The sequence below is a fragment of the Calcarisporiella thermophila genome, assembly GCF_041956535.1.
Source record: "Calcarisporiella thermophila strain CBS 279.70 unplaced genomic scaffold VTP21scaffold_3, whole genome shotgun sequence".
Classification (NCBI taxonomy): domain Eukaryota; kingdom Fungi; phylum Calcarisporiellomycota; class Calcarisporiellomycetes; order Calcarisporiellales; family Calcarisporiellaceae; genus Calcarisporiella; species Calcarisporiella thermophila.
This window is the reverse complement of record NW_027192193.1, coordinates 921,290-941,466: the sequence shown is the minus strand read 5'-3', so window position 1 is coordinate 941,466 and position 20,177 is coordinate 921,290. Positions and strand designations below refer to the sequence as shown.

Sequence of the window (20,177 nt, the reverse complement as noted above, 5' to 3'; positions counted from 1 at the left end):
AAAAAAAAATCCAGTATAATTTTCTATAACCGAGATGCCTTTCGAGGCCTTCAAAATACCGGAGCGCCGCATCCTGATAATCAACGATACAGAGGCAGTACAGATTGCTCTAGATTTCTACAGGTGCCTCCTTTTGATTTCACGTGTAGGAAAATGTTCAACTAACTTTTTGTGAATCTTTCTAAAATTCTGTCGATAGCGAAAATGATCTCATTAATCGAGCACTATACGATAATAATTTGGAATTACAGAAAGAGATTCAGGTGCGTATTCTTGTTTGAAATAGCTTGGCATATCAATTGGTCTTAAATGTATGCTAGAGAGTGGTAGCTGCTGTTGTGAAGTTTTCATGGGAAGAAAAACTTGTCATCCAATCGACGCAATATATTCTTCACGCAAGTATGTTTGCAGACCATAATCAAATTCAACCCATTCAATATTCTTACATTCCGCTCTCTTTTTTGTATCCAATCTTAATAGCAAGAACAAAATATGGGTTAAAGGATACGTGGATTTTCAATCGTGCGGGCAAAGAAACACCGTTCCACACGCGACACCACAAATATCTTTTCAAGCTACAATTTGTTCGCAAACAGAAGGAAAAAATGTAAGCTACTCTTTTTTTTTTCGCGAATCGCTACCGCTCAATAACCATTATGCAAGGTCAAACTACCAGTTTTTAGAACCCCACCCGAAACGACGTAGTGCTGAACCTCTAGATAGGCCTCGGACTCGTCCTCACGTGGATGTACACGAGCCAGCACCAATATTCCAGAGGTCAACCGTCAGACATTCTAGCGTGCCTGTTATACACCGGACTTCGCCTCTCTCCAAAGCAACCCGATCTCGGAATTTGGAATTTATGGCTGGGACAAAGCCGATCCCTTTTCCAAAGCTAAGTGCTAGGCCAATCGATACTGCTGGAATACGTGATGGGATTAGCAAGAGTTTACCAGAGAATAGCTCCCATTTTTGGGGGCGTGAGCAGCTTGATCCTCATCTAGCGTCTCGCATTGAGCAGCAGACGCTCCGTCGCTCTGCCTCTCTACGGGAGCGACCAACTTACCCAGCTATCTGGGATCTGACGCCTGACAATCAGAGGGTACGGCGAGTGGTCTCTGCCATCGATAGCCAGCACAACGATGCTCTGCGAGAGGGCTCGAGGACTCGGCCTATGCAACAGTATAAGCCCATGCCCTCAAAGTATAATGGGCCTGGAGAAGTTAGGTTAAGACGAACGAGATTTTCGTCGGTGCCAGCTGGGTTTGAAAGAGAAGTGAACACGAAAGCTAGACTGGGAGAAGAAATGAGAAGCAACACAAGAGCCGAATCCGAGGTCATAGACATAAGAGGAGCTGGCCATCAGCGTGAATTATTGCATGGAATCCCAAGCGAAAATGAGAGGAGGTTTCAAGCCATTGATCAGCCCGTGGCCAGATTCAGTTCTGTAGAGCCGCATTATGCACCACAAAGGACCAGTCGAATGGTAATACTGCTTCAGGGATCCAAAGAAACAAACTTTTCAAATATTGATTTCTATTTAATACACCATACTGTAGTACCGGCGCTCTGCCGAAATAGAGGGCGAATATGCGATGGCCGGATCATCGAGGGTAGGCTTGCTCGCTTCCCTTAGTATACTCTATCTCCCGCTGACGTTTCTCCATTTTGCTGTTTCTTAAACTAGAGCGGTGAGCCGGAATATGATCCCTATCTGGAACGCCACAAGCGCCGGCGGCTCCAGTATACCTCCACCCCTGAGCCTCAGCATTTGCAGCGTGGGTCCTCAGTATTTAGGTGATTATCCAACGCCAGTCCTGGCCTAAGATGTTTGGTTAATTTGGTTGAACATGTGGAATAATGTGGCCCCGTATTTTTTCCTTGCACCCTGACATTAGCGCAATAATCAACACGCCGTTGAGCACATTCCGAAGATTTTTTCAACCGGACGAAAGGGATGGGAAGAGAGTCTAGTCTAGAGTTCAGCTATCTTAGATTACAAAATAGCTCTGATAATATACAAAGCGGCATGTCTCATCCCCCCCCCCTCCCCTCGCATGTGTAATGATAATACAATCGCTTACTTCAAAATATGGATTAGATTGCTTTGGAGAAAAAAAAGTGAATATGAATTTATGAACGATAAGAGGAAAAGCGGAAAAAAACGGCTAAGTGAACCATTCATCATCTACTATGGAAACTAGAAATGGACAAAAGAAAAAGGAAAAGTGGGTTGTATATATGTATAAATAAAGCGTTACAAAATGGTATGCATTGTACAAAAAAAACAAACGAAAAACAAGTAAGGTACACTGAACCCTTCACTCTTCCTCTACCACATTAGATCTTAGTTCGTAGAGCGTGTCATAGCACTCGTTTAGAAGGGCCATACAAATTGCCTGACCCTCGGGTACGTTTCCATCCGGATCGAGGAATTTTCCATCTGTTCGCATGTTGTCTATACTTGCGAGTTTCATCTGGTAAGGATAGAGTTCGCGAGCTATGTGTATATATATACGTAAGGAGAATTCACAGGAGAAAGGAGGGACAAAGAGAAACGCATACCAGTAAATGGCCCGCCCCATTTCTTCACTTCTAAAAGACACCCTCTTACTGTTAAGAGCTGGTTGTGGATTGGAACAAGCGGTTCGGCGACCGGCTCGCTTGACGATAGCAGCCTGTGTATCAAATGATAGCACTTCGACAATAAATAGTTTAGCAACGCCTGACCTCTAGCTGGCTGGCCGGAGGAGTCGAGGAATTTCCCGTCCTTCCTCATCGAGTTGATCTCGGCAAGTTGCTGTTGGTAAGTCCAAAGATCGGTTTCTCGTAGGGTCCATCGATGGGTCAAGAGAAGTCGGTCAAGCTGCGTCTTTATATCCATTAGGCGTTCGCCGACGGGCCGAAGCGAGTAATCTAAATCGCCCTGGAATGCCAACAGGCTAGATTATAACATGATCAGTTAAAATAAAAAAGTCCTGGCACGGCTTTGTAAAGTAGACATACTTGTGTGACTCCTCAAAGCATTCCTCTAGAAGGCCCACTACAACGGCTTGTCCCGCAGGAACTGAGCCATCCGGTCCCAGGAATTTACCGTCCACCCTCGAAGAATCAATTTCACGAAGTTTCGCTTGAATTGGCTTAATGTCGTCTGCGGTGCAGTCACCTCGTACGGCAAACAGAGCAAGGTGGCGGCGAAGATCAATAAGGCGAGTGCGAAGGGGTAGGAGCTCTGGGCTGATTGAATCAAGAGATTGCTCGAGTTCGGATAAGAGTTTATCTACACCAATAACCATTAACACTGGTACAATGTGAATGTATCTGATACACCAGCATACCGCATTGGGCGTATCTGCTCCGTATCAGCTTGATAAAGAGCTCAGGGGTTTCTTCTTTCTTTTCGTCTGCTTTTATAATACTATCTAGTTCTTGCAGCCTTTTCCGATAAGGCTCTAGATCCTCTACGCAATATTATTGCAATTCAGCCGGTAATCACAGAGAAAAAGAAAATTAAAAATATCTAGTGTAATTACCTTTCGTATACCTTGCCCTTTCCTTCACGTAACCCAAGAATTGCTATAATGTTTTAAACGAAGCGAAACCTTAATTGGATGCAAAAGGAAGAAAAAGACGCCAAATGTAGGTCCTACTTTGATTGTAACCAATTGCACGTAAGTAGCAGGCGACTCGCGATTTTTTCCCACGGCCATGAAAAACAAGGAGAGTAGTTGGATTACATCGTCAAGAACGTCATCGGTGCGGTTCTTTTTGCTTAATTTCTCCTCCGTTGTCTCGGAAGATAAACAAGAGTGGCGAACATCATAGAGTCGCTGAACCTGGGCTGCAGGGACAAAAGAAGAGGCACAAAAGACCGTATTAACATACAGGGTAAACACGAGCCAGTCAAAATGGGCTGTGGGCCCAGAGGGAGAATACCAACCCAGTACGGCGTCATACACGGAGAGCACGTCCGATGTCCGGATATAGGAGTCGCGATCACGTTTCATTGCCGAAAGGCGATGTCGGATAGCGACCAGAGCATCTAGTATCGGGATTTCTTCCGTAGGAACCTTTTCCATCGCGTTTCTATCACGTCAATATTGCGTGGAATGACTAATATAATACAATAGAATACGTGGAGGCAAGAAATGCTGGACGAGAAAGAAAAAGGAAGGGAAAATAAATTTGCCTCCCCCACCCAAAAATTTAAGATCTCTAATGTTACTTGCAAACGTCACCCTAATTTCTACTTTGATTTTAGGTTCGAGAAGAAACATAACCTTCAGATCTATAGCCGCAATGGATTCCTCTTATACGAGGCAAGGGCGTCGCCACTGGTTCATGCGTGTTGACCAGGCTTTCTACCCCCCCTCCCCGCCGGGATACTTCCCCCATCACCACCACAGCCTTCCTCCCTATCCGACGCCTCCTTTTTTTGTCCCTGGCGCCCCTCCACCTCCGCCCCCCCTTGCGGCCCATCCCGCCGATCCCCTCCATCACCATCACTCAATACACCCACCCATACCCTCGGGCGCGATTATTCTAGGCGAAATGCCGGCCGACGAAAATGGCGCCCTGACTGAGGCGCGGCTGGAGTCATTACCAGATGACGAGGAAGAATCCAAGGAATTAGCTGAGAAGGTAGAGGAGGAGAATGTACAGGAGAGATTCGCTTCGGAAATCAAAAGAAGACCCTCGCTTTTCACTGTGAAATCCTCTCCTGAAATCGGCCTTAGAGCCTCGTCCCTCGAACGAGAAACCCAGGCTGTGGAAAAGGAACTTCATCGCTTATTGAGCGAGCGAGGCATTGGCCTGCGCGAGCTTGAAGAGAAATTCCCTCCCCTAGCCGCTTCACGGCGCAGACGGAGCCTCAGCCCTGAAACAAAAACAAAATCCAGCCGTGTCCACATGCGCCGTGACCACAGCTCCGAGGATCTGAACCGCTCTCATCACTATCGTGATGCCCTGGCAGCCAGAGAGGAGGAACTCCGAGCGCTGCGCGACATGTACAACACAAAAGAGAAACGCAATCGGCAGCAAGCAACCGTTATCAAGTTGTATCGGCAGCTGCTTTCCAAAAAAAATGAGGAGCTCGAGAATTTGGGCCAACACGTAGAGAACCTGAGCTGGAGACTCGAGAGGCTTAGGCGTGTGTTCACGCGGGAAAGAGACCGACTGGTTGTTGCGCTTAAGGAACACGAGGATGTCATTGTCAAGGCCATTTGGGAAGAGGTGTACCCTTTCGGTATGAGCAGTGAGGAAGAGCCCCATTCTCAGAAAAGGAAAGACACACAAACTGCCAAACCTAGTGGTGACAGGCCGTCCGACCCCACCGCCCAAAATGGCACTGCGAAGCATGGCGACGTGAACCGTCCGGAGTTGCTTGAGAAAAAATCTGGCGGGAACGTGCCTTTAGACCCGAAGCCTGCGACCTCAGAATCCATAGGGGGGCATAAGGAATTTTCTGGTGCCGATGTCAATCCTGAGTTCCAGATGGCTCGGCAGGAACTCCTCGCACTTACCGACCTCCTTACTCTGACCTCGGTTCCCTCCACTGCCGCCTCAAGTCCAGTCAAATCAACCCAAGAAACTGGCAACATCGACGGGGATAATATCCCCAATGATATGTTGATCGTCAAGGCACGCGACAAGATTATGACTTTAGCGGCACAAGTGGAAAGGCTTCAGTCGACCGTGCATGAGATGACAACCCATGCCGGACGTCAGCTGGTCGATGCCTCTCCTCCAATCCCTAAAGGCTCCCCAACTGCTCAAGGGTTGCTCGAGACTTCACTCCTTGCCCCTCTGCCCCCCGACTTCCTGGAGGAGACCTATGCTCCTCCCGCCGTCTTCGCTCGATTACATGATTCACAAGTCGAGCTCCCCGGTCATCCGAAGTGGGAGTCGACTTACCCGCCCGCCCTCAAAGTGAATGGTCAGCCCGCCTCTCCCGTCTATGCCCCGTCAACCCCCACCCTTCCATTTGGCGAGCTGACCTGGGACCAGAAGCTCTTTTGGATCGGGACCATTCTCTTTCTCTTTGTTATCAATGCGGGATTTTTAAGAGCATGGGGCGTGTTGGAGCCGTGAGGGGCCTGTAAGTGCGAGCATGTATACTCCTAAGCGATATCCATTGGTATAATTGTTATTTTCCATAACCAAACCATATATCTATCGAAATACCATTTCCCTTTTATATGATTCTATGCGAACATAATCCCCCTCCTTTTCTATATAGAAAAATACTTTCCCTATTTCTTATATATATATATATATTTCCGCGCTTTATTTAGGTTTGTTTTAATTGATTTTGCCTGTTCTATTTGTTTGACCCTTTTCGTTCGTTTTACGCGTACTTGAAATTGGAATAATACCTTTTTTTCCTACTGATTTTCTCATATTCCTACTTCTTTGAATTTGGTTCACGAGTAAGTGCTAATGAGACGTCCACATTGCAGCCTCATTCATTGCAGTTTTGGTGGATGCATAAAGAATGGAAATCAAAACAGTCTCATACCCTTAAGATAGAGATATTCGCTTACTATTCACAGTAATTTAAAATAAAAAAAAGACTTAGGAGAAGAGGTAGAAGAAGAGAAAAATAGGAGAGGGAAGGGGAAATATTGGTGCAAGACCACAATGGATAAAAAACTAAAAATAGCTGGGATTTCCAGCATCATCCTTGAAACGAAACTATATAAACAAAAAGTTAAAACCTAACCGAAAAAGTCGGTTTTCTTTCGCTATTCCCGCTTACACCCCCAACTCGTCGAGTAATTATCGATCTGGCCGCCCCGGTGATACCAACCCGTGGCGATCGGCCCGTGTCATCCGATTGTGTGGGGGGGATTCGCGTCGTTTGCTCCTCCAGCTGGTCTGAGTACATTTTGCCGGTATTGCGTAACCGGGAGGAGGTGGTGATGATGGGGCGCGAAGAGAGGGGCTGGGAAAGAACATTTTGAGAGGGTGGGCGAGGATTTGGGACGTAGTCGGTGAAACTATCGTCAGAAGTTTGCGACTGAAGCTCCACCTTGAGGACACGATCTGGGAAATAGGAAGGGGGAGGGGGAGGTCAGTGAGTGTGCCTGGGGATAAAAACGGGTCACTAGCCAGCTCCACTTACTGTCGGCAATAGCGTTGTTGTATTTCTTGATCGCCTCCATTGCACTCTGCCGCGACTCATACTCGATTTCCGCAGTGTTAAAACTTCCACGCAGGCCGTGAGTAGAAACCACGCTGCACGACAAGATTCGCCCAAACTGAGAAAACACCACCTAAGAAATGGAAGTGGAGATCAGTCCATCTGGACTAATATGAGCTCAGATCTAGCCATCTCCATTACCCTGATATCGTCTGCACTTGTGCCACTCTCCAGATTACTGACCACTATTGTTGCTGGCCCAGATGCTTCTCCCTTGATCGAGAACCCGCCAGTCAGCCGCTGTCGCGCCAGCATCGTCGCAGAGCCTTTGATGGACCCTGCCACCAACTGCTTCTCGCCTGATTGATTTTGTGCCTCTGCCCTTGCTGTCTGAGCCAACGTCTGCCTCATCTTCCGTGTTAGCAAACCCTCTGCACGCCCAATCCGCTTGGTCAGAGGCATGGCCTGCGAGATTGCCTTTTTGATTATAACATTCTGGGTACGATGCACCTTCGACTTGCCGTTGGATGCATCGAAGAGATCATGCTTCCAAGGCTGATTCAAATCGCCGCGTGTTTTCTCCTAAAATTGGGTTCAATCGTCAGTGATCAAGCCGCCTCTCCTTTTCCCATATGGTGGTCGATGATCAAAAAGAAATATTGATCAAGCCTAAATGCTTACAGGATCGACTGTCAGTATTGTTCTTCTGGTTCGGAATTGTCCCTTTCGGCCAAGCGGCTCGTCTAAATCCATCATGGTGTTAATCTACTGGAGCTCTAACGTATCAAAATAAGGGGCAAGGAGTTCGGTTGGAAAAAAAAAATAGTTTCAGCTAACCTAACCTACTTGAATCTCTACTAATGAAACCTCTTTATTTTCCGAACAATCCCTTCTCAGTAGCATAATATGAAAAAAAAAAAGAAAAAAGTGCTAAAGAGGAGCGATTTAAAACAATATCAGCTCAAGAAAAATAATATAGTGATGGTCAATATAGAAATATAAAGAGGATTATAAGGGAATAATAAGGAGAAAGTAAAAATGAGAAAAAAAAGGGAAGATAGCATACTAGAGTGGAAAATGCTCTGTGCACACACACGATATATATATATGTATGTATATATAGAAAAAGTAGCATGCAATAACCATCCATTCAAAAGGAGGCATCTTAATGGATAGAGGATAAAGAACGTAATCAGATGTAGGATGGGCACGCATGGCAATAGGTGAGGCACACCGGATCCATTCCAGCTCTGCCGGCAAGAGACTAGAGGGTAAGGTGGGAGAGGGAAGGGGAAGGACAAGCACAAACTACTAGGGAAATGAATGGGCAGGAATATTTCTAAGAGTATAAGGAGTGGGATAGAGAAAGACTAAAGGCTAAAAGTAAGGAAAGGAAGGCCAGTTCTGGGCTGTATAGGGATAAGTAAGGAGGAGCTCGGGTAAGGGGAAAATCAAAAAATAAGAGAGAAGTTTACCTTGATGAACTAAATAGAGATAAAAAAAACGTCTATATAGGGAGAATGACTCTAGTTGACATGAGAGGGGAAAACATCTCCACGATGTATGGTCTAGAAAAATAAAACAACCAAACTAGAAAGAATAGAGATATATATTTTTTTCGATGCTGTTCCGAATCTCTCGCGGTGACGTTCAAATGGACATGCAATGCGTGTTAACAGCGAATCGTGGCTGCAATGCGGTAATTCACTGAGGTAATCTTCTTCTCTTTGGTGAGCTCTCCCTTCTTCTTATTCGGCTTCACCGACTCCACTCTCTTTCCCTCCACTTTAACCGGCGTCTCGCAAACGAGTTGCTTCGAATCGCTTAGATCACAGATGCGGAGCAAGAACTCCCTCTTCTCCGCCTTGTCTTTCTCGCCCCCCTCCGTCTTCCTGCCCCTATTTCCGATGTTCGGGGGCAGAGGGGAGAGATGGCGTCGCTTGACGGGCCTGGTGTCCCCTTGCGCCACTTCGTCCTTCGCCTCGCACTCCTCGTCCAATTCGGCAGCGCGACGCTTCTTCGGACGATGGACCGGCTTCTCGACCACCGATTCGGCCACCCTGGCCCTGGCCTCACAGACGGCCAACGTCTCATTAAACGCATAGTCGGCGAACACTTCCCGCAGATCCTCGCTCAAGTCGTGCTCGGGAGGCGACAGACACGCCTCCATCTCGAGGAAGCACTCATCAAAGTGCGAGAAGTCGAGTTCGCCGGAAAGCTCGGGCACATACGGAGCCGCGACACGCTTCGCACGCACCGCTTCCCAATCCAAGCTCGCGAAATAGGGGTGCGCCTTAATGGCGGCGGCACCCTCGGCGGAGCCCAGCCGCTTGGCGGGATCGCGCTGCAACAAGCCCCAGATGAGGTCGGCGGCATCCTCGTCGAAGTCGGCGGGGAATTCTACATCGTCCTCAAGCACCCTCGTGAACATATCCTGCTGCGTGTCGGCCCAGAAGGGGGTGTAGCCCGTCAGCATCTCGTAGAGCAGCGTGCCCAGGCTCCACCAATCGACGGAGAAGTCGTATTCTTCGGCACGCAGCAGCTCGGGAGCCAGGTACTCGGCCGTGCCGCAGAAAGTGCTGGTCTTCAGGTCGTTCTCGCCCGCGGCGGCCATCTCCTCCGAGCTAAACTTCTTGGACAGGCCGAAGTCGGTGAGCACAAGGTGCCCATCCTCGCCGATGAGGATGTTCTCCGGCTTGAGGTCCCGGTAGACGACGCCCAGGCGATGGAGCTCTTCGAGCCCCAACACAATCTCGGCAGCGTACAGGCGGGCGCGCTCCGGGTCAAACTTATACCACCGAGCTAGCTGTGAGGCAATATCACCTCCGGGGTAATACTGCATCACCAACACCAAGTGCTCGTTCGTCTGGAATGCATGAAACAGACGCATCAGAAAGGGGTGTTGGGTGCGGGCCACGGCCGCAAGAATATCGCGCTCCGTCTTGGTATGCTCAATCTCGCGCTGCAGCACCACCCAGTCCTTGTTGATGGCCTTGAGCGCGCGCAGCTGGCCCTCGGGATCCCGCACCAACAGCACTTTGCCCATGCATCCTTTGCCAAGCACCTTGATCAGGTCAAAGTCGCCCATTTGAACCTCGCGCAGGGTGAAGGAGTCTCGGCTTCGTTTGATCGGGATACTACACGCAGCCTCGTCCTCGGCGGCCTCCGGCTTTGGGCACTGCTGCTGCTGATGCTTCTCCAAAATGGCTTCATCGCGAACAAGATAAGAATCCTCAATTCGGGGGTAGAAGAAATCTTTGACGCAGTCCAGCGCCAGCAACTCGGTGGTCATCACTTTCTGCAAGTAGATTCCCAGCTTCTCAGCAACTGTCTTTTTGCTAGTACTGAATGGGAACAGATTGCTGAAGAGGAACGAGCGGCGGCGATCGGCCTCCAAGTTGGGGAGGTTGGGACGCGATTTGATCGGCAACCTCTGCAGATTCTTATCAAGCTGCACGAAGTCAGGAATTCCTCGCGTAAGAGAGGCGACCTGCTTCTCATCTTCGATCATAACGTTGAAGAGCTTGAATAGTCGTAAAGCAAGGGGGAGAAGAGCAAAAAATTATCATTAAAAACAATGCATTTCCAGCTTTGGGGGGGGAAAAGAAAATGTCTTTGCAAAGGGAATAAAACTCACCATAGTCTTCGTGGTTGACACGTCTACTACTGCGATACGAACTTGCTCCGGCACCCATGTGATATCGGCCTTGACCCTCAAAGAAGCAATAGGAAAAATCTCGTTACTTCCCACCGCCGATTTCTTTGTGAGATCGAGGGCCTTCGTGATCGGATTAGCAAACTTGTGAACCGCGCGTGTCATGATTTGCTCTACACCTCTTTCTTTCAAGACTTAAACAAAAAAAAAGATAAAGGAGTGGATAGGTTGAAAGAGAAGAGACGAAAAAAGAAAAGAGATTCCAGCTGAAGCAAAATTCAACAAGAAAAAAAGAAAACAAGAAGAAGAAGAGGGGGATGAAGAAACAAAGGGCGGTACTCTCTTCAGAGCAATCGTGAGACTCCAAAGACCGCAGACCCTTTATTTTCTCGTTTTCGGATTTTCTTGTCTTCTTTTCTCCCTCTCGGCGGCTCTCTTGATTGTTGGGGGAAGGAGAACGCGAAAGAGCCAAGGACAAAGAGCGCAGAATCCAAAATCCTCCTGAAAAATAAACGAAATCAGAACCTACCTAAAATTTTCGCCCAATCCCCTGCCGAGATGCTGTGCGCTGATTGGCTGCATGGGGACCAAGCGTTGGAATTGGAAGAGGGGACGGTGACATATTAGCCCGTCGCTCGACTAAGTTAGGCCGGGAGGCGAATCGGCCCAAGCCTCATTTTCTGGAGACGGGGCGCCATAACAGCCGGGGCAATGTCCCTCGTGCATTATTGCCCGGCGCGCGCACGAGCCCAGGGCCAGGAAGAGGTCAAAGCGCGCATCGGCTTCGCTAGCAAGCTATCCGCATGTAGCGCCAAGGGCCTATGGACGCCTCTCCCATCGAGATATCTCGCTGAGCGTAGGCCTTCTCTAAATTAAAAAGCATCTATAGATGCACCCTTCATACACTAGCGGCCCCTGCACCCTCCTAGCTACATGCATGTGAATTTCACATCGGAGAGGCGATACCCGAATGCGGTGCCCCCCGGGAGGGAAAACCGAAGAGCGGCCCTCATACAGAGAGCATGGGATGGCATACTATGCAGAGCTCCGATACACCATTTATTACCTGGCCTCGGGGGAGAGTCCCAGAGAGAATAGGAATCAAGGTCGTCCAGGGGGTCGCCAAATCAAGAATAAGGTTTAAATAGAAAAATAGAACATCATATTGAATAGGATAAGATATCGTGTCATTGGGTCAAGAGAATTTAAAATAAAAAGAAATGGCAAAATATACTTATACAGTACAAACAAAAAGGAAAAAGTCCGGTAACCAAATAGAGAAGGGAGAGTATATTAGGAGATATAGTAGACGTGACAACATATAATGAAATAAGGATTCTTGGGTGGTCTAGACGTGAGTTAAGTGCGGTGTCAAGCCCTCTCTCCCAGGGAAAATTCGTCCAGCACCTTCTCGATCTCAGCATTGTCGATAGGCGTGAAGAATTCCTGCGGGCTAAAGAACTCTACAGACTCGTTATCCGATGAATACTCATCCGAGTCTATCTCGTTCAAGTGCTCCTCCCCTTTCCCATTGCCCACGCCCAGAGTCTCGTGGGCGGGCCCTTGGCCTCTCTCCATCTCTCCGTTTCCATGCTTCCCGTCGCAACACCAAGTCCGCAAAACATGGAGCACCACATCTCTTTAGAGGGAAAAGAAAGAGAGGAAAAGAGTAAGCAATAAATCGACACACATTCATCGGCGGATGCACTAAGCTACCTGTTTGCCCAATACCGGAAGTGGCTTTTGATGGCCACGATCCACTCGTTCGCGTAGTTGTCAAGTAGCGTTTCCGTCAGCACGTAGTCCATGCGTGGCCGAACCGTACCGGGATCGTCGAGTTTGGGAGAGTCGGATCGACCCGGGCTCGTATCCGAAGTGGATTCAGCATTGGAAGCACTATCCGATTTATTTTGCGGAGATTCGCCTTCGTGCATCTCTTTTCGCTCCTCTTTCTTCTCCTTCTTGCCCCTTTCCTCCTTTTTTTTCTCGCCAGTCTTTCCATCCACCTTCGTCTTTTCCTTATCAATCACCACTCCCTCCCTCTCCACTTCCTCCCTCTCCACTTCCTCCTCCTCCCCCTTGCCCTGCCAGGCCTTTGCCATCTTTTCATTCTCGTACTGAGAAGCATGCGAGTGTTTTTCGAAGGCAGCAGGCTCCACCCCAAATCCACCAACCACAGACAGGGTGGAAAGGGCGGCCTTCGCCACAGAACCAGCCACGTCCATCAGCCTCGACTGCCTCTCGGTCCTATCTCGAGCTCCGTCACTGGAACTATAGGAAGAGGCTGAGGAAGTGGGGGGGGATTCGGGTCTCGATTGAAAGGGGTTGGACAAACCCCTTGAACTCATTGCAAATTTCATCAGCTTCTTCCTTATGCTGAGCTCTTCCTTCTGGGCGTGCCGCTTAACGGTGTCACTCGCATAAGAAGAGTCCTCTGGAGACCATGTGTCTTCGCTGTCATGCTCCGGCGGAAGACTCGGACTACTCATGTTGCCGTTAGGTACTATTTGCAAGGGCGAAACCCCCGGCAATGGCTGCTGCTCCTTTTTGCTCGCACCGGGTATCATTAGGCCCGAATCGGCTTCATCCCCTCCCTCCTCCACCATCTCCAGGGAGACAACGGACTGAGACCGTCGGAGGTACAATCCAGACTGTCTTCGAGTCTCTGTGATATCCAGCTTCACGTTGACGCTTAAATGCTGGATATCCTCTGGGGTCGGCTCGGCATCCCCACTGCCAGAGATGACATCGTTATGATGGGCGGATAGCCCATTTTGGACGAGAAGAAGAGAGTCGGCACTCTTCTGCCGGCGCAATTGCATGTGCTTTTGGGCACGGCGATCGGCACTGTAGCGGTATTCCCCCATCTCTTCCAGAAAGAACCCCTCCTGCTGTGACACCGACTTTCGATAAAACAAGCCCTTTGCCTTGACGAGGAGCGAAGTCGAGCCCAGCGTGGTAAGCGACGGCAGACCCAGAGACGGAAGCACGCCCTTGGGGAGAATACGCTTCCGTTTGGTGCGCTCGATAACGACGGGAGGCACTTGGGTATAGAGGTCGTCGATGAGCGGCTCTGTCCGGTATCCGAGGGGGTCATAGGGGTGGAAGATGTTGTGCAAACGGCAGTAATCGGGAAGCGGGTATTCTTTCATTTCTTGGCTGCGCATGACGATGACGGCGGCTAAACGGAAAAAGAGTAAAAGAAGTCAGGGGTAAGGGGCTCTTCAGGGAATGGAAGCGAGGAAGGCAATGGCAGGTGACTTACCCACAGGGCTACCACAAGTGAAGAGGTGTTTTATTTTGAAGTCCAACTTGGGAACCCGGTGGGGATACTTCCCCCCCGTCTGTACGTCTTGGACTTGGTGCGCGAGTATGTCATACATGAGTATCCCGCCGAGCGAAAAACAGATGACCGACGCCTCGCCACCACTTGTCTCGAAGTCGGGGTTTTCGGCAAGGAACTCGGCGTACTTTTCGTTGAGCTGCTTACAAATAATATCAACCATGACCTGCCCATACTCATTCGTAAAGTCTTTTGAAACACATAGAAGAAATAGATAGTTAGAGTAATGCATCGCGTTTGCAAACATTGCTCAGGTAGCACAAAGGCCATGAACTCAAGTTAATGTTTTACTCACAGTAAATTACATCCGAAATCCACTCATTCGCGAGGAGGCGCACTTTTGGGACCGTCTTTAGTGTAGACTTTTCGATCTTATGGTCCACCAACTTATGTAAGCCGCTGTGCCATTCTAGAGTGGAAAGAAGAGATGCTAAGCATAGAACATCATCAGCCGCCCATCAGCCGCGGAATGTTACCTATGGGTATAACTTTAACAAAATTGTCGGGATGGGGGTAGAGGGTGCGCAGCATGTCGTCGATGTTTTGCTGTAGCGTCTCAACTATGAACGGAAAGATGTTAATGACTTTCCATTGCCAAAAATAGCACACCATCGCATCTGAGACATACCATGATGAGGTAGATTGCCCAGCTTTTCGTACTGCTGGCCCATCCCATGCACGAAGAAGAGAACTCTCTCTATTCAAGTTAAAAAAAACATTAATTGATGCATCCGACCATTTTTCATGCTCGAGCTGCAGGATTTATTTACTGATGGGGGGCGCCGTTGGAGGAGCCATCGATTCCTCTGTCGATCCTTTAATTTTCATTTCCTGTTCTTTTTATCCTGAAGAATGTAGAGGTGGCTTGTTATCCAACAGAGGTAGACTTGTCGCATTCGGCTCTAGCGTCGAATGGATGCCATGAACGAAGTCGGAATGAGAGCGAGATAAAAAAACCAGTCCAATCCTAAATACCTAGAAGCAGGTGGGGAAAGAGGATTGGAACTTGGCAGTTTCTAGACGTCTGCCAAAATAGGGAAATCGAAATCAAGGAACGCCACTGGATTTTTCCCTCCCTGCTCTATGGCCGTGGCCAGCACTTGCATTCCCGTCCCTTCTTTTTCGAGAACAATGTCAAAACAGGCTTTGCCCCCAGCCGCACGCGCTATCTGTCCGTTGCCCTCGAAACGTGATCGTTTCGAGAAGATAGGCTGCAAACCCCATTGCATGATATTTCGATGCGTGGAGATCGGTGAACTCTAACTAGGCCACTCTTGGTCCATCCCTCCCGGCGTGCCCCTCTCCCAATCCTCTGCTCGGCTGAGCAAATAAGACTCAAAGCTGCGGAAGAAGAGAGCGGCTCTCTCTGTCTTACCGGACGAATGAAGCCTCTCCGGCCTTTCGGCCCTCTGTTCAAATCCACGCGATCCCATTCGAACATATATGGGCGCTCGGATCTGCCAACGCATCGGCGGAAATGGATTGAGTGGTTAAGCAATAATTGATTTTTGATTCCATTCTGGCTCCATCTCCGTCCCAAAAATAGATGCGGTGTCTTTGCACATGGACATTGCTCAGCCACTTCGATCCGCTCAACCTCAATTCCTCGCACCTCTCTCTAACAAGAATACTCCACCCATCCTCTACCGACTCTTCAAAGTCGATAACAATAAAGCTCCAAATAAGATAGGGCCATTCACAGAGACTGCATGCCCATCGACCTTGAGGGTATTTTAACTTCCACCACACTGACCGACAAACATGCTGAGCACCTAGTAGAAGCTCGTAGTTTTTCATATTTCATACGATTCTCATCTTCGCCAGCTTCCAATGTATAGACCGGATTCATTCTGCGCTCGCTATTCAGCCCCCTTTATCTGTTGGGAAGAGCTGCTTGTCCGTTACACAATGTGGCTTCGTTGGGGAGTACGATATGACGATGGAGGAAGGTGCTGGGATTTGTAGTGTTTCCTCGATCCCCGGATTCCAGATATCAACCACTTATACACTCTCGGCGCAAAACAAGTATATCGTTTCCGATATCTGTATCGAGAAGGATGGAACAAGCGTGCCTGTACTCTCGTATCACAAGGATATACCAGATCGTGTTAGATTAGAATAAGTGTCAAAATTCCTCCCTTTTTCTTTCCCATAGCTTTTAGGCCTCTAGCATTTCCTTGCATATAGGATATTCAAGCATCGCAGATTGAGTAGGATTTTTTTTAGCCTCGTGAAGAGAAGACTCCATGCGCAATGACTTGACAAGATTACTAATATCGGAGGAGAGGGGGGAAGAGAGGAAGCATCTCGGCCATACCTAATGGAGCCAGGTGGCTGAAGCTCCGGATGGCCGGGTGTTCGGACTCAACTAGATCATCTGCACCTTTCCATATACTCCTTTCTGCCTTTCATGGTAGAGGCAATAGACTCTCGTTTGGCCACTTACACCCGACAAAGCCTTTCGGACATGCTAGCGATTCCCCCTTGTGAGATGGCGGGGGGAACTCCGCCCTGCACGATAAAATGGGCCCAGGTTGCCTCTGGGATCCAGCCGGTCCATTCGACACGGTTTGGGCTTCTCCAAGGAACCACTACGAAGAGCGTCACAAACTTATAATGGGGGTACCAAAACCATAATATAAATTTCAACAGTTCGAAATAAGCTTCAGCTAAAGCCTTGCCTATACGATTATTAACACGACGCGCTCTCCGACAAAGCTTTTCTGGCCCCATTTTATTTCCTCTTATATATTTTGTTTATTTATTTATTTTCTGGTTCGTTTCCTTTTTGCTTGTTTGCTTGCTTGTTCGCTTTTGATTCTAGAAATCTCTTAGAGGTCTGAACTACCTCTTGGCTATGTTTTGCTCGAGAAGTGTTCTTCTGTAGATTCAGACCTATCTCTCCAGCCATTTGTTCATGCTTTATATCCTCGGATTCACGTGCTGAAACTGTATACAACTTGTTTTTGGGCGGGGGTGGATGAGGTCTGAATATAAGAGCACAAGCCGCGATGCTTCCTCCAGAAACGAATCAAGTAGAGCATGCTCTCCGAGAGCCCCAATCGAGGAGGCAGGGTCACAACGGCAGGCCGTGGATGAAGAGCCAGCGGACCATCGGGGAAGCGGCGTGGCCGTCCTATCCCCCCGTTTCTCGCTCAAGGCATGCACCCGGTGTCGCTCTCGAAAGGTAATCCCGGCAAGCCCGGTAACCTTGTAGAGATGGCAGAGGAGTCCATAATTTTACAGGTGGACCCGTGGCTGCCGATATAGATACATTATATCACTTGGCTCCACCGTTAGACACTTCAAGAATTCGCAAAGTTCCCAATTCGACTAACTCCTTCTCTCAACCTGTAGGTGAGGTGCGGGATGGAGCGTCCCGCTTGCGCTCGTTGCAGAACCGACAATGCACTCTGCGTTTACCCTCCCATCGCCAACGACCTTACCGCATTCCTCCTCACGTTTGAAACACGGCTTGGACAAGCAAGCTGGACAATAGAGGATCTCGAGGTGCGCTGGCGCAATCTCTATGCAACCGTCCTCTCCTTCCTTCAGCAAAATTCATCTCAGACGAGCGAAGCTTTAGCATTGGCTATGAGGCTAAGTTTACCGCCTCAATGGAGAACGGAAGGAGGCGAGGGAGGAGGCATACAGATTAACACCAATGTTCAAAGGTACGGAGACATGGTCAGGATCTTGGAGGCAAGGAGGAGTGGAGAGCATAGGCGGCCACTGGAGGTGAGAAGTGTCGCTGCCCACGGAGAGACAGCTCCTATCTCTGCATATTTATCAACTGCTTTCAAGCAGGAGTACGGCCCCTACTCTCTTCGTCGCCCCCCACCTTCTCTCTCTCTGGCCCAGTCATCGGAGATGCCTCTCAGTCATTATCTCCAGCACCCAATGCTCCCTGGATGGTTGGATCGCTTGATCGAAGTCTATGTTGACTGTTTTCATCTCTGTCATGTTCCGTTTCGCGAAACCTTTCTTGATGGGTACAGGGGAAATAAGCTTGACAAGCTGCTTGTTTGGGCCATATGGGCATGGGCGGCGTACCATTGTTCGACCTCGCATCTGAAATCACACGGAGAGAGAGACGTCTTGATGGGGTTGGGGAAGAAGGCATTTGGTTACGCACTGGATTTGCTGGTAAGAATGTCTTTGCTTCAGCCCTCAGCGAAGCATTATTGAAGAAGAAAAAAAAAAAGAGGCTACAGTGGTTATTTTTTAATGTTTTAACGGTTTTGGTATACAGCGGGAGCGCTATGACGGCCCCTCTTCTCTTGCCATCGTTCGTACGCTCCTCACCCTACAAAGCTGCACCCACTTCACCCAGGTGGACTCATGCTTTCTCATCTTGGCCCAGAAACATCTCGACCTTGTCCCGAGTCCAGAGTTCACCTGCGCGCCTGATATCCAGACGAGGATTCATGTGGAGGAGAGAAAACGCCTCCAATGGGCCATCGCGATGATCCATCAGGAGAGGGTGATCAGGTCGCATCCGCCCTCCACAAGGATTCCCGACAGATACTCGGTTCAGGTAATGCCGAACTTGCTGGAGGGAGAGGGCGAGGAACTGGGCGTGTGCGTGTGGGCCACGGTGCAGATCGGGAAATTGAGATATATTCTAGGAGAGTTCGTTTCGCGGTGCCACGAGCGTAGTGCCTCCCCCATGCAGTCTCACACCGGGCTAAACTTCGAGGTGATTCTCGAGTTTGAGCGAAGATTGAAGTCGTGGTGGCAAGCCATTCCACGGGAAAGGGGGCCCAACCGGTCCCCATACACTTGTCCCCATCCTCATGCGCGCCAGGCAATCTGCGAACTCGAGGTGTATTACGCCACCGCCCTCGTTCAACTCCACTTACCGTTCTTTTTCCAAATTACCACGTTCCACTGGCAATCTTCCTCGCTTCACAGATCGCCACCCTGGCCTTCCTCATTAGAGAAGCACGCCGAGAATATCTGCACTGCGGGCGCGGACTTCATCACCGAGCGTCTTATTTCACTGTTGAATGGGCCCGGTGGTTTTTGCCGTATCGCTTCACTTTTCGATTCCTTGAATATCGTGTGCAAAATATACCACCGTCTTGCCATCTTCTCCCCGTTATCCCAGGCCAGGGAGCATTCGATCGCTTGTTTGAGAAGATGTCACACTACCATGCTGAGATATGCCGAGGTGGTCGGAGGAGAGGCTATCGAACTGGGGGAAAAAATTGCAGCCTATCTGGCCGAGAGTTCTGGTGCAACTTCAACCACATGAGGGTGGGAGGAGGCCTTCGAGAGGGGAAGAGAGGAAGGTTGGGGAGAGAGGGGGGGGAGAGGCTAGCAGACGAGAATACATTTATCCACCAGAGCATCAAAGGGCGCACACTGCTTATGGACTAGTTTGGTACCTACAGGCCATTCCCGCCAAGAGGGATGGGTGTGAAGTCCCCCAGCGGTAGAAGGGAAGGGTCAACCAGCTCTTGGATTTTTTTTTTTTTTGGGAGAGGTCTAGACCGCTTTGGGATCAGTAGTGAATGCCTGGATTCATTTCTTGCGCTATCCCACGTATAGGATGGAGGATTCTTTCATGGTCGACTCAAAAGTTTTTCCCTCTTGTCAATAGAAACCATCCATCCTCTATGAAAATGTCTTGGCAATAAAAATACACCCTTATCTTGGGTTTTATCTGAAAACTAGCCTATTTTTTCATTTAGATTGATTTAACCCACTTTTTTCTGAACCTCCAGGGGCCCTATCTTAGCTAAGGTTCCCAATATTCCAATTCCGAGTGATACATAGACGGAGCTGAATTCCTACTAGTCAAAATGCCCCTGCCAATTTAGATAGCGTGGAAATAATATAATGCGTGACACTAATGATCCTATCCGGGCACCAAAAAATAGGTTGGCCTTCACATTATCTCATTAGAATGTATTTCGGGGTAAGACGAGTCAACATTGTAGGGTAGTAAAGAGAGGGGGTGTAATGTAGAGTCTTCCCTCTCCATTGCCCAGTCCTAGGCAATGCTGAGAGGGAAAACCAGAGTGGAATACAGA

At 48.9% G+C, this 20,177-nt stretch overlaps 9 protein-coding genes across 9 annotated transcripts; 3 read left to right on the top strand and 6 right to left on the bottom strand.

Annotated features, from left to right (window-relative positions):
- Positions 1–34: 34 nt before the first annotated feature.
- VTP21DRAFT_7271 (uncharacterized protein) lies at positions 35–1,974 on the top strand (the record flags this gene model as incomplete). The annotated part of the gene is made up of 8 exons (XM_069397994.1): positions 35–123; positions 200–263; positions 321–399; positions 481–607; positions 664–1,486; positions 1,560–1,613; positions 1,688–1,797; positions 1,899–1,974. The coding sequence occupies 8 exons, from the start codon at positions 35–37 to the stop codon at positions 1,972–1,974; spliced, it is 1,422 nt and encodes a 473-aa protein (XP_069255498.1).
- Positions 1,975–2,321: 347 nt separating this feature from the next.
- On the bottom strand, positions 2,322–4,079 carry VTP21DRAFT_7270 (uncharacterized protein; the record flags this gene model as incomplete). Its single annotated transcript, XM_069397993.1, has 7 exons — positions 2,322–2,500; positions 2,566–2,942; positions 3,007–3,280; positions 3,339–3,461; positions 3,534–3,576; positions 3,651–3,841; positions 3,941–4,079. The coding sequence occupies 7 exons, from the start codon at positions 4,077–4,079 to the stop codon at positions 2,322–2,324; spliced, it is 1,326 nt and encodes a 441-aa protein (XP_069255497.1).
- Positions 4,080–4,299: 220 nt separating this feature from the next.
- VTP21DRAFT_7269 (uncharacterized protein) lies at positions 4,300–6,090 on the top strand (the record flags this gene model as incomplete). The annotated part of the gene is made up of 1 exon (XM_069397991.1): positions 4,300–6,090. The coding sequence occupies one exon, from the start codon at positions 4,300–4,302 to the stop codon at positions 6,088–6,090; it is 1,791 nt and encodes a 596-aa protein (XP_069255496.1).
- A 561-nt stretch (positions 6,091–6,651) lies between these two features.
- Positions 6,652–8,044, bottom strand: VTP21DRAFT_7268 (uncharacterized protein; the record flags this gene model as incomplete). Its single annotated transcript, XM_069397990.1, has 6 exons — positions 6,652–6,693; positions 6,758–7,044; positions 7,124–7,274; positions 7,343–7,723; positions 7,823–7,906; positions 7,988–8,044. The coding sequence occupies 6 exons, from the start codon at positions 8,042–8,044 to the stop codon at positions 6,652–6,654; spliced, it is 1,002 nt and encodes a 333-aa protein (XP_069255495.1).
- Positions 8,045–8,813: 769 nt separating this feature from the next.
- On the bottom strand, positions 8,814–10,961 carry VTP21DRAFT_7267 (uncharacterized protein; the record flags this gene model as incomplete). Its single annotated transcript, XM_069397989.1, has 2 exons — positions 8,814–10,664; positions 10,779–10,961. The coding sequence occupies 2 exons, from the start codon at positions 10,959–10,961 to the stop codon at positions 8,814–8,816; spliced, it is 2,034 nt and encodes a 677-aa protein (XP_069255494.1).
- A 30-nt stretch (positions 10,962–10,991) lies between these two features.
- Positions 10,992–11,378, bottom strand: VTP21DRAFT_7266 (uncharacterized protein; the record flags this gene model as incomplete). The annotated part of the gene is made up of 2 exons (XM_069397988.1): positions 10,992–11,175; positions 11,326–11,378. The coding sequence occupies 2 exons, from the start codon at positions 11,376–11,378 to the stop codon at positions 10,992–10,994; spliced, it is 237 nt and encodes a 78-aa protein (XP_069255493.1).
- A 789-nt stretch (positions 11,379–12,167) lies between these two features.
- On the bottom strand, positions 12,168–14,967 carry VTP21DRAFT_7265 (uncharacterized protein; the record flags this gene model as incomplete). Its single annotated transcript, XM_069397987.1, has 7 exons — positions 12,168–12,435; positions 12,513–13,977; positions 14,062–14,328; positions 14,435–14,548; positions 14,616–14,699; positions 14,768–14,836; positions 14,910–14,967. The coding sequence occupies 7 exons, from the start codon at positions 14,965–14,967 to the stop codon at positions 12,168–12,170; spliced, it is 2,325 nt and encodes a 774-aa protein (XP_069255492.1).
- Positions 14,968–15,155: 188 nt separating this feature from the next.
- VTP21DRAFT_7264 (uncharacterized protein) lies at positions 15,156–15,368 on the bottom strand (the record flags this gene model as incomplete). Its single annotated transcript, XM_069397986.1, has 1 exon — positions 15,156–15,368. One exon carries the CDS (start codon positions 15,366–15,368, stop codon positions 15,156–15,158), a length of 213 nt encoding a protein of 70 aa, XP_069255491.1.
- A 1,933-nt stretch (positions 15,369–17,301) lies between these two features.
- Positions 17,302–19,396, top strand: VTP21DRAFT_7263 (uncharacterized protein; the record flags this gene model as incomplete). Its single annotated transcript, XM_069397985.1, has 3 exons — positions 17,302–17,385; positions 17,497–18,285; positions 18,392–19,396. 3 exons carry the CDS (start codon positions 17,302–17,304, stop codon positions 19,394–19,396), a joined length of 1,878 nt encoding a protein of 625 aa, XP_069255490.1.
- Between the last annotated feature and the right edge of the window lie 781 nt (positions 19,397–20,177).